The sequence below is a fragment of the Harpia harpyja genome, chromosome 16 (assembly GCF_026419915.1).
Source record: "Harpia harpyja isolate bHarHar1 chromosome 16, bHarHar1 primary haplotype, whole genome shotgun sequence".
Taxonomy (NCBI): Eukaryota; Metazoa; Chordata; class Aves; order Accipitriformes; family Accipitridae; genus Harpia; species Harpia harpyja.
In genome coordinates this window covers 12379732-12395094 of record NC_068955.1, presented here as the reverse complement: position 1 = coordinate 12395094, position 15363 = coordinate 12379732, and the positions used below count along the sequence as shown (strand labels likewise).

Sequence of the window (15363 nt, the reverse complement as noted above, 5' to 3'; positions counted from 1 at the left end):
TCTAGTTAGTCACTTGACTCATAAGGGATTGGCAAATCTACTTGACATGTAGACCTGAAGGTCTATGGGTGAAAACCACCTGTGACCTTTGAAAGTATTATGGTCAATGTATTACACTGGCCTTCAGTTCATGTGTATGTTCGTTATTAAAATAGCCTTAGAGAAAGTTGTGTTTAGTGTTTGTGTATGTTAAGGCTTGGAGTCTTTGTGCTGTTGTGAATAAAAAGCAAATGTTGGTGGCTTTTAGTTCCAGAACTGCTGGAGATAACAAACATGGTATTTCAAGCCACAAAACCTACTAGCCCTAACAAAGCTAAGAAAAAACACTTTTATTGGGTGATTGTTTAACTAGCATGCAAGAGTTTCTTTTAGTTTAAGAGGAATTTATTTGTAGTATATATCTTTAGGTTGACAGAGGCTATCTAAAAATCATCTGAAAAGACCAAGAAACAGCTTTGGAGACACAGCTGCTTTAACATGGAAGGTGTAAAGTTAAATCATTCTTCTTTTTGGCAGAATACTTTAAATGCTTTTGAGGTGCGTAGTTTGGTTGTTTTGGTGTTTTTAGCTGAAGATACATTTGTGACAAACTCTGACAGCAGAGCTTTTCAGCCAAATACTAGGTAGTCACTGACATGAATTAATGAACATGCTACTATATTTGCTACCCTTCTTAGTTGCTAGTACTTCTGCTTTTTTTCCATGAACAATATTACCCATGTTCCCAAAAGAAACAAAACTCTTGTCTTGCTTGAAACCTGCATTAAAAAGCAAAATCAAAAAGCCATCTCTAACTGGTAGAAAGGGAAGGTGAATTTTTGTATTAGAAATTCATCTTACAAGTGCCAGAAACAGCTACATCAGAAAGAAGCATCAATTGATAGGATGCTTTTTCTTGCCTATTGTTGACCAAAGCACAGGCAGGTAAGTGTCACTCTGAAGCCAGTTATGGGTATCTAATTAAGCTCTTTAATGTTACTTTGCTTTACACTGAAAGAATTAAACTGTCAAAAGCAGAGATTGTCTTAGTGATGAATTTTAGGTGACTGAATGCTGTCTTAAAACAGCTGGTTACTTTGTAAGTCTGTATGTGGATTGAATTTTCTTCTAAGTTAAACTGATTTCAAATTGAAACTGGCTGAATTGCTTATATAGACTTATGCCAAAATAACGGGCTTTCTTAATGCTTGTACATTTATTTCTGTGCAGATTTGTGGATAAATCAGATGTTAATATAGTAAGAGAATAGTTATGAGGATAGAAGAGACTGCTGCAAATAACTCTATTAATGGGTATTTCAGATCTTCTAGATCTGTAGACATTACTTCATATGAAATTGCTAATAGTTTATAAAAAAGAAAAAAGTCTGGATTTGTGTTAGATTGCACAGTCAAGTGCAGATCATACAGGCAGTTTTATTTCAGTGAGGCAATGAAGCTTTTTCCTTTGCCTCCCAAAAGTAAAGGGGAATGTTTAATTAAAGCTGATTTAAAAATAAATAAGTCTTTCAGATGACAAGCTGCTTTTGATTTTATTCTCAGAGTATACTGCACTGAACTGACACTCTTCTTCCTAGCAAGTTGTTTCCTCCTTCAGTTCATATGTCTTATTCCCTGCAAAGCAATGCTTGGTATTCATGCAGTTGTTGAGCTATTGAATAGAAGCTGTTAACAGTATTAAATGTATTTGTTTTTTGTTGTAGGAAGGAATCTGCTTCATCTAATTCAGTCCTAATTCAGTCCTGCTAATCTGCTAATACTGTAGATTGAAAGATTTTTTGCTGTTGCCAGGATACCCTGTAATGGGCAAGGAGCCTGAGAGAATACAAATCGTTCTATTTTTTTAACTTTAAAAAACTTTTGTGTTTAACAGGTAAGAAACTATTAAACTTCACCTACAGCAGTAGATTTAGCTTCTGCATCTATAAAGCCTTATCTTAAAATTTAAGTGGTTCCTGAATGCTTAAAGTTTTTTGTGTCCCTGATGTCCACTAAAGGCTTATTTACCTGATTTCTGTAGGTTCATATTTACTACCTCTAAGCTGCTCTTTCTTCTGCAGTTCAGACTTTGTGGCCATTCCTTCCTTTTCCTTGTAGCTTTTTTCTGACTACTTTGTAGCTGGCTGTTTCTAACTTCATCTTTTAACCCACCCTGCTGTTGTGCTATCTTTTTTTTCTGCCCTGCTTTAATCTTACAATGCGAATCAAGGGTCATCTAGATACACTGTTGTGGTTATTCTATTTGTTTTACAGGGAACATGTTTTAAAGTGTTTTGGTTTTGTGCCAGGAGGTGTATCTGCTGCCCAGCCTCCAATTCTTTGGAAGAGTTTCAAAGCAAATGTGTTCATGAACTGACATACATTAGGTATGAATGATGTTTAGCACTAGAGGTTATTATATTGAAGTATGGTAATAATGTCTTCTGCAATTGAATTTTTGGTACTAAACTGCATGCTTCAGTGTAAAACTGTCTTCTGGGTAGCTATACATTGTTGAGCTTGCTTTTTATAATATTATGGAACCATTTGCTTTTCTCAGTACATAAATATCTTCTCCCAATTATCTTCAAAATGGAAATGAATTCAAAATATGAAGAATCTTAACAATTCTGTGACCAGTGAATATTTTAAATATGTAAATGTTTGGCTGTTGAAGTGGAGTTACTAGAAAATTATTCATCTTTTCTACTTGGGCAGGAGAGATCAGTGTCTAATTTGTAGTTATTGCAGGTAATTAAGATCTACATTTATTAACACTTACTAACCCGTGGTTTGAGGTAGAGCGTAGGAATTGATAAGGATACTCTTGTTGCTTGGTATAAAATTGCAAACTGTAGATTTCAGCTGATTTTTGTACTTTTGCTGGATGGCTATGGACCTTGAATTTTGAGGGATTGGTGTCTTTGAGTAAACATTAACTAGTTTGGACTTGTTTATGTACTTCAATGTGTCAAAGCGATTAATTATTGTGGCATTCAGTCATAATAGGGGCTGTGTGTATATGTGTATGATGGATATATATTATCTATATGTTATGTAAAAATATATATTTATAGTTCTGATCTAGATAGAAGAGCAGCTAGTGTGCATAAATAAGTGAGGCTAATGTGATAAATAAGGGTGAAAGTGATTTCACTTCTATCTCAATTCTTAACTGTTCTGCAACCTATATAGCAGGCTCCCTCTTCCATTGTCTGATAGTAAAAGTCCCTACTTATTAGATAATTTGCCTCCTCATTAGGAGGAGGTGGCAGCTGTTAAATAGGATGTTATAAAAATTACTGTGTCTTCATACAGTTTTCTGATGTGTTTCTCTCCCAGTCAAGAAAGGACTGCCACATGGTGTCTTTTGCTTGCATTTCACTCAAGAGTATGTAGTTACCCTCTGAAAGTATAGTAGTTAGCTGAGGAGCATATGTGCTGTAAATAAGTATAATGGCTGGAAGGAATTGTATATGTAGTACAAGCTAAAATTGTACAATAGTCAGCGAACATGCTGAAGTGTTTCTTTTGCATTCTGAAACATCGTTTGATTACCCAGGAGTTCTTGATAGTATCTGGGAGAAGGTGCAGTGTTTTGTTTTTTGGTAAGTGAAACTTCACCTGCAAATAGTTCAAAACATTGAAATGTTGCTAGCTTCTGTACAAGGAATGCTCCCCCACAATTTCTGGATCTTACAACTTAACGATGGTAAGGTCTTACTAAGATGATTATAGAGTAATAGAATGGTTTGGGTTGGAGGGGACCTTTAAAGGTCATCTAGTCCAACCCCCCTGCAATGAACAGGGACATCTTCCACTAAATGGGGTTGCTCAGAACCCTGTCCAGCTTGACCTTGAATGTTTCCAGGGATGGGGCATCTACCACCTCTCTGGGCAACCACTTCCAGTGTTTCACCACCCGCATTGTAAAAAATGTCTTCCTCGTATCTAGTCTGAATCTACCCTTTTTTCAGTTTAAAACCATTACCCCTTGTCCTATTGCATTAGACCCTGTTAACAAGTCTGTCCCAACCTTTCTTATGAGCCCTGTTTAACTATTGAAAGGCTGCAGTAAGGTCTCCCTGGAGCCTTCTCTTCTCCAGGCTGAACAACCCTGACTCTCTCAGCCTTTCTTCATAGATGGGTTCTAGCCCTGTGATCATTTTTTTGTGGCCCTCCTCTGGACCTGCTCCAACAGGTCCATGTCTTTTCCTGTATTGAGGACTCCAGAGCTTGATGCAGTACTGCAGGTGGGGTCTCACCAGCGTGGCACAGAGCAGCAGAATTGCCTCCCTCGACCTGCTGGCCATGCTTCTCTTGATGTAGCCCAGGATATGGTTGGCCGCCTGGGCTGCGAGCGCCCATTGCTGGTTCATGTCCAGCTTTTCATCCACCAGTACCTCCAAGTCGTCCTCCACAGGGCTGCTCTGAACCCCTTCAGCACCCAGTGTCTATTGATACTGGGGATTGCCCTGACCCAGGTGCAGGACCTTGCACTTGGCCTTGTTGAACCTCATGGGGTTCACATGGGCCCACTTCTCAAGTGTGTCCAGGTCCCTCTGAATGGCATCCTGTCCCTCAGGTGTGTCAGCTGCACCACTCAGCTTGGAGTCATTGCAAATTTGCTGAAGGTCCACTAAATCCAACTGTGTATGTTGTCGATGAAGATATTAAACAGTATTCAGTAGCTCTTCCCTTACCTGCTGATGTAGTCATCATGGAAGGCCACTAAGTTGGTCAGGCAAGGCTTGCCCTTGGTGAAGTCATGCTGGCTGTCTCAAATCACCTCAGCTTCTAGGAGGATCTGTTCTATTATCTTCCCAGACACAGAGGTGAGGCTGATGGGTATGCTTCAATAGATCAGGTTGCTCAAAGCCCCAGCCAACCTGACCTTGAACACTTCCAGAGATGGAGCATCCAAGGCTCTGGGCAATCTGCTCCAGTGTCTCACCACCCTCATGACCAGAGACCATTCCCTCTGCATGCCGTTGTGTGTTGTGTGCCCTTGCCCCTCACCATCTTGAAGGCCCTGGGCTGGGGCCACACCCCACGCATCAGTGTAGTTCCTGGACTAGGGAGACCAGGAGGGGACAGAGGAGTCCAGATGCAGTCACCAAATAAGAGAATAAAGCATTTTTACTGTTATCTTCTTGTTTTGTTGTTTTGGGTTTTTTAAATTGTTTATTGCCCAGCCTTGAAAAGAACTACTAATGAAGCAGCTAGAAGGGACCTTAGTGCTGCAGGCCAGCACTTCTTCCTGGCAGAACTGCAGTCTTCTGCTTCTTTAAAGGAACACCTGTCTCTAACTTCTTTGCTTGATCTGTTGCTATTCTTCGTGCACCACTGTGGAGGGTCTGCCTTCAACTTCAACCACCCATCAGATAGCTTTCTTGTCCTCAGATTGAAGAAACCTCACTTCCAGGCCCCAGGGACCTTGGTGGCCCTCCAAAGGGCTCCTCCTGGTGCAGCAGCCTGGTGGAAGCCAGGTTGTCTCATCCCCTTTTCTTGGGGCTTAGGGCAGAGGAGATGGCACCCCTTCAGGAGGCGTGGGGGATAGGAAAGAGAAGGGCTCACACCACCTGTGGCAATCAACAAAATAATTGTTAATGCTGGGAGATGGAATGGGTGAGCCTGCAGGACAACCAGGTGCAGAGGCTGAGCTGGTGGTAGGGTGTTGGCTGGTGCTCCTGTGATGCCATGTTGATGGTGCATTGGAGGGGAGCCCTGGTATGGTGTAATGGTGCCAGGGGAGCCCTACTGGAGGTGGATCCACTTCCATTGGTTCTTTTCGATCTTTGGCTGGATCCACCTCCATGGGCTCAGCCACATGGCCATCGCTACCATATGGCTGATAGAGTCCCCCTCTGATGCTGCCTCTTCCTCTGTCTCCTGCAACCACCTATCTGCCTTCCCATGTGTAAGTGGGCAGCCACTTGCCTTGGTCCTGTGGGACCTCTTTGTTCCTATCATCCTTGGAATCTGAGGTCTTCGAAGCTCAGCGAATTGTAGGCCAGCTGCCTGTGTCCCTGTATTTATAGGGCCCAGAACAGAAGGCAGTAAGGTAGCTCATGATATTAGGAGGCCACTGGGATGGCTATGCATGTGGCCAAATATGGCTGTTCTGGGAGTTGAGGGGGCTGTGGCCTGAAAGATGGCCTCATGTGGCAGAAGGAGGAGGGTCGGGGGTGCTGAGGGCCCCTTTCCTGGGGATTGCTCCCCTGTGCTATTCTGCTGCTCCTTGGGCACAGGGACTGCCCTCTACCTCTTCTCCTGTGCCTGGGCTCCAGCCCCCTCCTCATCCTGTGCCTGGGGTCCAGGGGATGAGGTAGTGGCAACAGTGTTGCAGGGGGGTCCGGGGGTGGCCTCAGTGGCCTCACCTCAAGTAGCACAGCCCCCTGTGCCCAACAGGGGCTGAGAGGAGACAAAGCATCCAGATGTCCTGCAGGTGGGAAAGGGAGGTGCACCCAGCCTGCACAGGGACTCCCAGCACTCCGTAAAAGAATTGCTGATTAACGGGTTTTGTTTCCCTTTTAGTATCTTTTCTAGTTTGTTATGCCCTTTTGGAAATGGGAGGACTAGGACTGTACGCAGTATTTGAAATATGGGTGTGATATGTATTGAATTGTTGAGGTAAAGATGTTTGTATTTTGTGTTTTATTTCATTCCTTTTAACTTCCAACCATCTATTGGCTCCCTCTTCCACAAAGTTTCTTTGAAACTTCACTAGTTTATAATAAAGTCTAATTGTTAGTGTAAGCAATGGAGTATTTCTGAAAAATTAATTTCTACTAGGGCTCACATTCGTGGCCTGAACAGGCTGTTCTGACACTGAAGAGACTGCTACATCTTACTTTGTGTTCACAGGAGATTTTTATTCTTTGTCAAACTGATCTTACATTTTGTTTAAGACATGTAGAAACTGTACCATAAAAACACTCCTGTGTAACTGATATTATTTTTTTATTTGTGATTGCTCGATGTAATGTAGTTAAATCTACAGACTTGGAACAGTAATTTATATCTTTCTAGCTAATAACACAACAAATGTCACAGCTTTAATTGAAAATAAATTTATTTTCAAATAGGTTATAGGGTAAGTATGGTCTCTTGTATTATTTGAAGTATTTAGAAATTAAGGAATAATTAAGGGCAGAGTTTTTACACTACTTAAAACCAATACTATTTTAATAGGATAGAAGATAAAGAATTACTTACTTTTCCCCTGAAGTCTCAATGCAGAAGCAGCAATGTAAGTGTGTTGCTGCATGTGAGAGATTCTTGCATTCATCAAGTGGAAAAAGTGGGGAATTCAGTTATGGCATGACTGTGTATTGCTATAAATAATCATTACTTTACGGAAAAGAACTGCTTTGGTCCAGATCTTCAAGCTAGAATGCAGGTATCTTATTTTTTTGTATTTTGTTCAAATTGCCCTCAATTCCAGACTAGATGCGTAAGTGCTTAATTTTCCTGTTTAATATGTCTTGGGATATTTAATACTTTGAGGAATTGTGCCCCAGCCTGCAAAGGACAGGCAGTTGTAGACAGCAGGTTTACAATGGGTAGTGTTCTGGCTGAGTGGAATAAGCAGTTTAAAAAGTAGCTACTAGAATGTTGTCTTTGTAAATTTGGGTGACTGGTAATTCTGTTTAGCTCTAAATATTTCCAGGCATGCCCTCGTGCTTAGCTTTATTTTGACCAGATAGTCCATTTCCAGTGTCAATTTAAGCACTTTATAAATGTTAGTATGCTGTCTAATTACTGTCCATTGTTTGGAGAAAGAATAAAAAAAAACACAACCAAAACTGGAAACTGATTAAATATACCAAGGGACTAACTGGTTGAGGTTGTGTGAAGCTGGCAGAAGGGCATGCTTAGCATTTTGAAGAAATCACTTAATGCATTTAAATGTTTTTAAAATGTTGGTAAATTCTTTTTTAATAATAAAAGCATAAGAATTTATCTTCACCATTACTTTGTCCTTCCCCAAACCTACCTACCTATTTGGTTTTTAGAAGGCAATGGATTGTTTGCATTGAAAATAGTTCTATCATTAAGGAATGTAAGACCTTCTTGAAAGCCTGTGGTGGCACCAAGGACTCCTTTGGTGGTTGCTCTCCTTGCATCCACCAACTAAGTTGTCTTTTGCTACACAGCTGTAAAAAAAACCCAAAACCTGTTTTGTTCAAATAGGCTACATAATTCAGCATGTGTTTCAATTATGGAAAAGTTTATTGGTGCAAAAGTAACTGAGTTTTTTGTTTTATCTGTGCACTTGAACCCTGTAGTAAGAAATACGATGGTACGTAAAGAAAATTGACAGTTATGTTCTGAGTTTAGTTTTTTATAATGCAATCCTTGTTACAACTTCCTATGTAGCATTTCTCAGACTGTCATATATTACAGAATCTTCAGCTTGACACTGATATACTTTTTTTAAAAAAAAAAGTTTCTCTTCCTTGAAAAATGAAACTGGTTATTGCTGTAAAAATCTGTGAAGTTCATACCTATTTTAACATCCAGTTGTCAGGTAAAACAGCCTTCAGCTGGCTAGCTGAGGTCCTTTTAGTTTTCTTTCTGCACTGGTCTAGATCCCCATGTCTACTTGTAGCTACCACCACTCAACTCTTAGGTAGAAGTATGAGGTACCAAGTTGGAACTTGCGAAGTATGTTTCTCATGTTTGTTTTACCTAAGTACAATGCTTAAAAGTTTAACTTAAATGAGCAGCTTACTTCTGTGAAGAAAATAAGAAAACTATTGTTTTCTTATTTACTGAAGGGACTTCTGGATGCCTTAAAGTAACAAGTCTGTTTTGTAAAAGGTTCAGTAGAGGAGACATTGTCCAAAATTAAACTATGTGCTTGTCTGACTGGAATTCACATCTTCAACCTGTAGCTTGAAAACAGCAATGTCTGTATTCAGGAAAGGTGTTTGACAGCTATGTCAACTGGAAGCTACAGAGAAACTTACTGATACAATTGTTACCAGCTTTTTTTTGATGGACATGCCAATTAAGCATTTGGCCACTAGTAAGAACCACAGACTGTTACTGTTAAACAAAGTACACAGTGTGGTTTTCTTCAGCTGTGGTAGGCAGATGACTTCCATTTTTTTTTCTGGTCTGAAAGGATTGCTTCTAAGCTTTATTTCTTCCCTTTAGCAAACAATTCAATTGAGAATTTCAGCTACCTGCATCTCAGAGCAGTTGACAGGCTTCTTCATTTTGGTGAACTGTTTTCTTTCCTTTCAGATTTAAGTCAGGTGTTTTACATAGAATGTTATTTCACCATTCATTCAGAGAAGCATATTAACTAAGAAAACAAAGCAATATTTTTCTGAATTATAGGTGTTCCTTAGAATCTTGAATTGTCATAACTTGTACATCAGCAAGTTGATGTAAACTTTCAGAAGTACTGTTTACATGAATTGGAAGTCTGTTAGTCTTGCTTGCTGGGAACTTTCAGAGATAACAGAATGCTAACTCAAGTTACAAAAGACAGTCAAATATCTGCAGCAGCTTTACCATCTTTAACACAATTTTTCTTTCCACATCTGAGAGGTTTAAGTATTATCCTGGATTATTTTGCATCTTGTAGTATCTAATCTTGAGCATGTCTTGTATTTGGCAGTCTTTTGCATCTTGCATTGAATCCAAATGTGATTTTTTTTTTTTTTTTCTGCTCATATTGGCAGTGGAGTTCAACACTGGGAGTAACAACGCAATTGACCTGTGGAGTTTGTTGTAAATTTGCAGATAGTAAAATTTTGGGAGGAGCACTCCTGATTTGCGGACATAAGGCCTAATTCTGATTCTGTTAATGGGACTGAAATTTGAAAAAGCATGAGGATAATCCAAAATTTCAGAATTGGTAGGTTTGGGGAGGGAAGGTAGAACAGTAGGCTGTGGGAAGAATAACAATAACTTTTTGTTTTTAAAACTTTAATTCAGAACTATGGTAGGCTGATCTTAGATTATTGCCCATGGTAACGCCTAAGAAAATTCTCTTCTCTTCAGGGTTCCTGGACTTCCTCTTTGGCACATTTTATGTTGTTTATTTTTCCTTATTTCAAAGGACCTGGGCTCCTGTTGAAAAGTGATGGAATAATCTCTGGCCGGCACCTGACATGTTGAGGGAGCACCCCCTAAAAGAGCTTGCCTGGGAGACAGTTTGTGAAATAACGCAGTAACATGTTTGCAGTAGTATGCCTCTTTTTTTTTTTTTTGTTGCTATTTTCCATTGTTGAATTTCTCTTGAAATAAGTAACTGAGAAATACATCGATGCTACTAAAATGAGCTTTAATCGCTGCAGAGAGATTTACATCTGGAATTAGCATTGATAGTGGTTACTTGCAAAGATGCTACTTTCACTAATTGGGGCAAGGGGTGGGGGATTTGATGTACTTTCTAGAAACCCAAACAAAAAATATCCTGTGACTTTAATGCACTAGTTTCACTTGCTTACAGTAAGTGTGTGTAGCCTGAATACCCACAAGCTAGTGTTTTTAATAACAACTCTGTATAACTTGATTTAAGCTAATTTGTGAGATCAGGTGTTTTGAACCCTGCTTGTAGGTTCACTAGTACTTTTAGCAGAAAAGAATTTTTTTGTTTTTGTTTTTTAACCACTTAATCCTTGTATGGGATCTCAGATGAGTATAAGTACTGATACTGCAATTCAAATTATCCATACGTTTTCCTGATTGATTTGGACTCCCATATCTTTAAACAGAAAGCTATGTAATCTAGGGGCAGTTATGTATGCTTACAACTTCTGACAAAAGGCTAAACAAAGTAAAGTGGTATTAAGTGATCAATCTGTAATGGTTAAAGCAACAACGAAAACCCTAAAAGCAATTAAAACTTTTTCATAGTGAGTATACCAGGCTTTTCAATATTTAGGCCAAGTACTGGAAGTCTTGCTAATGAAGAGTCATAAGGGTTTTGCTGGATCCTTTTGCTGTATCTGTTTTCTAAACTGCTCAAGTACTAAATTTGACACTTCACTGTTCTAAGTAGCTGTACTGTGCTTGCTGAATCCATTTTAACTTGGAAATAAGTGCTTCAAACTGTCTACCTCTTAGTCTGCATAAGAATTAGATATTTCTATTTTAGTTTTTGTAGGTTTTTATAATAGCATATGACAAAAGCATAGTTTGATTGTCTTTGAACTTGCTCCTGCATACAACCTGCAGCTTACAGAAGTGTTTTTGCTAAAATAGTACTATTCACCTACATTCTCTGTAGTAACTATGTGTCCTCACAGCTGATGATGTTGCTAATGCACAACAGTAATGTATTGAATTAATCCTTCACACTTGGAAGGCAGTTACTAAAGGAGCAAAAGGAGTGTTTCTTTCCTTATTTAAATGAGTACTGCACAAAACCATGCTGCTTCCAATTATAAGGAAAGAAAAGTTTCTCTTACTGTTCTCTAGTATCTGTAGTATCTCTTTCAATCCACTTAAATTCTGCATTCACATAAGACCAGCTGATACCATGTCAGAGGTTAAATGGAGAGGGGAATGGAGCGAATGCTTCTATTGAGCTTGAGAGGTGAAAACAGGAGTGTACTGGATCTATCATAGACTGAAATATTCTTTTCTGATAGCACAGTTGTCTCGGTAGCAACTGTTTGCAAGGTCTCTTAGAGCAACAGAATTAACATGGAGGTGCCAAAGCATTTTATAAGGAATGGTGAAGTTGCTCATCCTTATACATTCCTGTTACAGCCTTTTACAATATTTCAGTGGTTGCGGCTACTGCCGTTTCATGTGTTTGCATAAGATATTTTATTGTCCCTTGTTCTTCCTCCTGTGCCAAGTTTGTGGAGGGAGGTACAGTGACAGAGTAGGTCCTGTGTTGAAATTAGCTCCAGTACTTAGATGTGCACTGCCTGCAAGTTAAAATTATTATGATTCCTCTACTTTTATAGCTGTTTTCTTCAATGGTAGGGGTGGTACTCTAGTGCATTTATGTAGTGCCTGTTTTATCTTCTCACAGCTCCATTAATTGCTGAGCAAGTTGTTCTGAATTTGAGACTTGGTGCATAGGTTAAAAATGAAGGTTGGGAAGAGCAAATTCAATAAATTGACAACCAAAGTTGTCCTTTTTTCTTTAATGCAGATTAGCATGTTCCTTTCATGTAAGTAAAACCCTGGAGCTGCCTAAGTTTATCTTTGGATGTTAGAATATTGGCTATTGCTAAAGGTACACAAATTACTATGGAGTATTCAGTCATCTTTAATCAAGCCTGATTTTGTAGCTTTTGATCATCAGCATCTACTGTTGTTTCTCATTTGAATTTTAGAAAGTTTCTGTGCATGCAGGTACCTCTGGGGTTAGAAACTATAAAATACTACTGTGAAGTGTTACTACAAATACTGCTTAAATAGATTTGTAAACTTAATGCTTTGTGTATATTCTTCTCACCCAGACCAGCATGTTTTGGAAATTTGATCTCCATTCATCATCCCACATAGATACACTTCTAGAGCGAGAAGATGTAACACTGAAGGAATTGATGGATGAAGAGGATGTTCTGCAGGAGTGCAAGGCTCAGAATCGCAAACTTATAGAGTTTCTGCTGAAGTCAGAATGTTTGGAAGACTTAGTTTCATTTATTATTGAAGAGCCACCTCAAGACATGGATGAAAAAATTCGATATAAGTAGGAAAACTTCTGGGGGTGGGGGGGAGACTTGGGAAGGTGGAAAGGGGTAGATTACTACAGTTAATTTGATAGTGTATTTTGAATCCCTGCATTCTGGTGTGTAGTACAGTACTGGTATCTTTAGAGTAAGGGGCTTTTATTTTCAAGGGGCTTTGTAGACCTTTTAAATAAATCATTCTAATATTTGCACGTTTTTCAAAAGGAAGACTCTTATCCATAAATGCTTCCAAATCCAATCGCTGGCCAAAGGAGGCTTACAAAAAAAAAAAAATCGGAACTCACATGAAGAATCTTGTAGTAGTGATTATTAAGAAAATAGTTGAATGAAATGCCCTATTTGGGTAATAGTTTTAAGTGCTTAGCTTTGTTTTATTGATGATTGGTGAGATGTTTTGAAGATGTATATTAGAAGGTCTGTAGCACTCCTTGGAAGAATGTACTTAATATCTAATTGCTGGTGTTTTCCTTTGCAGACCTAGAACTGTAAGAATTGGGTATGGCCATGACTTCAGCTAGCTTGCTGAGAAGTTTTAAACTCAACAGTCAACATAGCAATTTGTATAAAAGCACTTCTGCCATTTTTGGCCTATTTCAGAGTTGTGTATGCAGAAAGCTGCTTTTTTTCTTAAAACAGTATGTAAAAAAATAATGTGAAATACGCTACACTCTTAGTTGCAGCACTTCACCATTTCTGGTAAACCAAGCCTCCTGTAAGTGTTTCTAGTATAGTTTGAAATTGAAGCATCTTTCACTTAGAAACCTTAAGCTGCTGATGCTGTCAGAATTACTTTTAGTGTGAGTGGGTGATAGTACTGTCAAAAGCAGGAAATTACTGGTCTTGATGGCCTCTTAGTTTAATTACTCAATGTTCTGAACGGTACTTCTGGCTCTGTGTCATGAAGCAGTACTAGCTAGTTTTGCAGGCTTTGTCAGACTTCGACTAGTTTCAGTTTCTACGTAATTGCAATATATGTATGTAAAATATATAAAATATGTTTGTGTGTGTGTGTATATATATATATAAAAAAAACTCCTGAAGCCATTCCTTTTGACCTTTTTAATATAAACCCTGTTATATTAGAAAGGGCAAACACACTGTTCCCTCCCCAGTATCGGTCTAGTACTATCAATCTGCTTAACTTCTTGGTAACTATTTTTCCCTTCAAAAAAAGAAGCGGCTTCTGAAATGAGAGATCAGTACTTGAACAGATGGATTTAACAATAGATCTTAAAATAAAAGCTTGCCCTTTCCTTTCCCCACTTCCCTAGTGTTGTCCTATTGCTACCGAAGAACAGAGTAGTCCATTTCTTAAATGAAACAACAGAGCTTGTAGGCTGAATGTGTAGTTATGTTATCTTGCAATAGTTTGCTGCTTTAATTAGTCCAGACCAACCCTGCTTGAAAACTTGGCCAGAAGCCTTACCAAGTTCTGAATTCAGAGCTGGAAGTATGACAACTTTGAAGTATGAGTGATGGATAATTTTTTTTCCTTTTCCCCAGATATCCAAACATATCATGTGAGTTGCTTACATCAGATGTCTCACAGATCAATGATAGGCTGGGAGAAGAAGAATCCTTACTTATGAAACTGTACAGCTTCCTCTTAAATGAATCTCCTCTAAACCCTTTACTGGCCAGTTTCTTCAGCAAGGTGCTAAGTATTCTTATAAGCAGAAAACCAGAACAGGTAAATACTTACAAGCTCTCCAATTTAACAAGTGCTCTAATAAAGTTGTAGTACTCAGCAATGCTGCTTTAAGACTACACATTTGAGGGATAGCAGCTGAGTCAAAAAAGAGCATTCAACTTCCATACTAGCTGAAGACACTTAACTTTTTATATGGTATGCAGAGGATTAAAAAATATATCTAGATGAGTAAGATGTATTTGATTTGCCTGAACTATTTGTGAAATCAGTGTGTGAGTGCTTACCTTTCGGCTTAGCTTAGCTCAGTATTTTATATGGTGATATTTGCATTAATTGCTGTTAGAGGTGAACATAAGCAAAGTGAATCAGTGGGAGTGGGTCCCATTTGGTGTGAAAAATTGTTAGAGAACAAAGTGAGAGGTATTTGGAGTCCTTGTTCAGAAGTGTTGTTGTACTCTGCGTTCATGTGGCCCAATGCTGCAAACAGCTGCAAGGACTGGCTCTCATACATGAGCAAATTAAGTTTGACTCTGTTCTGTATCTTTTATTTAGCAAGCTCTGCCTTTGCTTGTATTATGTTAAGGTTTTGCTGTGTCGAGCTTTGCTCACTAAGCAGGGATGAGAGGAACTCATACCAAAAAGGAAGACTGACTGTGCATTGGATTATGAGTAGTTTATGGTCAGCAAGTTGGGCTTGAGAGGAGGCCCAGGACACACTGTCCTGTCTCACTTTTGCTACTTTATACATGTATATTTTATCTTGCCTTGTACTGTAAGCTTTAAGTGGCAAAAGTGTTTAAGAAGTTCTCATTTATTTTCTCCCTTTGGTAGGAGAGAGAAACTAAAACTGCTTGGTGTAATTTACCATGTAAAATACAGATAAGCAAGTGTAAGCTTACTTCTTTTTAATTTCTAGATTGTGGATTTTTTAAAGAGAAAACATGATTTTGTAGACCTTATTATTAAGCACATAGGGACCTCTGCTATCATGGACTTGTTGCTCAGGCTGCTGACTTGCATAGAACCACCACAGCCCCGGCAAGAAGTGTTAAATGTAAGT

General features: G+C 38.9%; 1 protein-coding gene across 12 annotated transcripts in view; it reads left to right on the top strand.

Moving 5' to 3' along the window:
• LOC128153058 (serine/threonine-protein phosphatase 6 regulatory subunit 3) overlaps positions 1-15363 on the top strand; it is a 67446-nt gene that overhangs the window by 15434 nt on the left and 36649 nt on the right. For 8 of the 12 annotated variants that reach the window (XR_008238832.1, XR_008238833.1, XR_008238834.1 and 5 more), the window contains 6 exons: positions 1703-1872; positions 2253-2365; positions 10057-10184; positions 12419-12651; positions 14156-14342; positions 15220-15357. Coding sequence is in view for 9 of the 12 variants with exons in the window: in XM_052811909.1 (XP_052667869.1) it covers positions 10173-10184; positions 12419-12651; positions 14156-14342; positions 15220-15357 (570 nt within the window). In the remaining 3 variants the exon portion in view is untranslated. The remainder of the gene's footprint in view (positions 1-1702; positions 1873-2252; positions 2366-10056; positions 10185-12418; positions 12652-14155; positions 14343-15219; positions 15358-15363) is intronic. The other 4 variants (XM_052811906.1, XM_052811904.1, XM_052811908.1 and 1 more) reach the window with 4 other exon arrangements.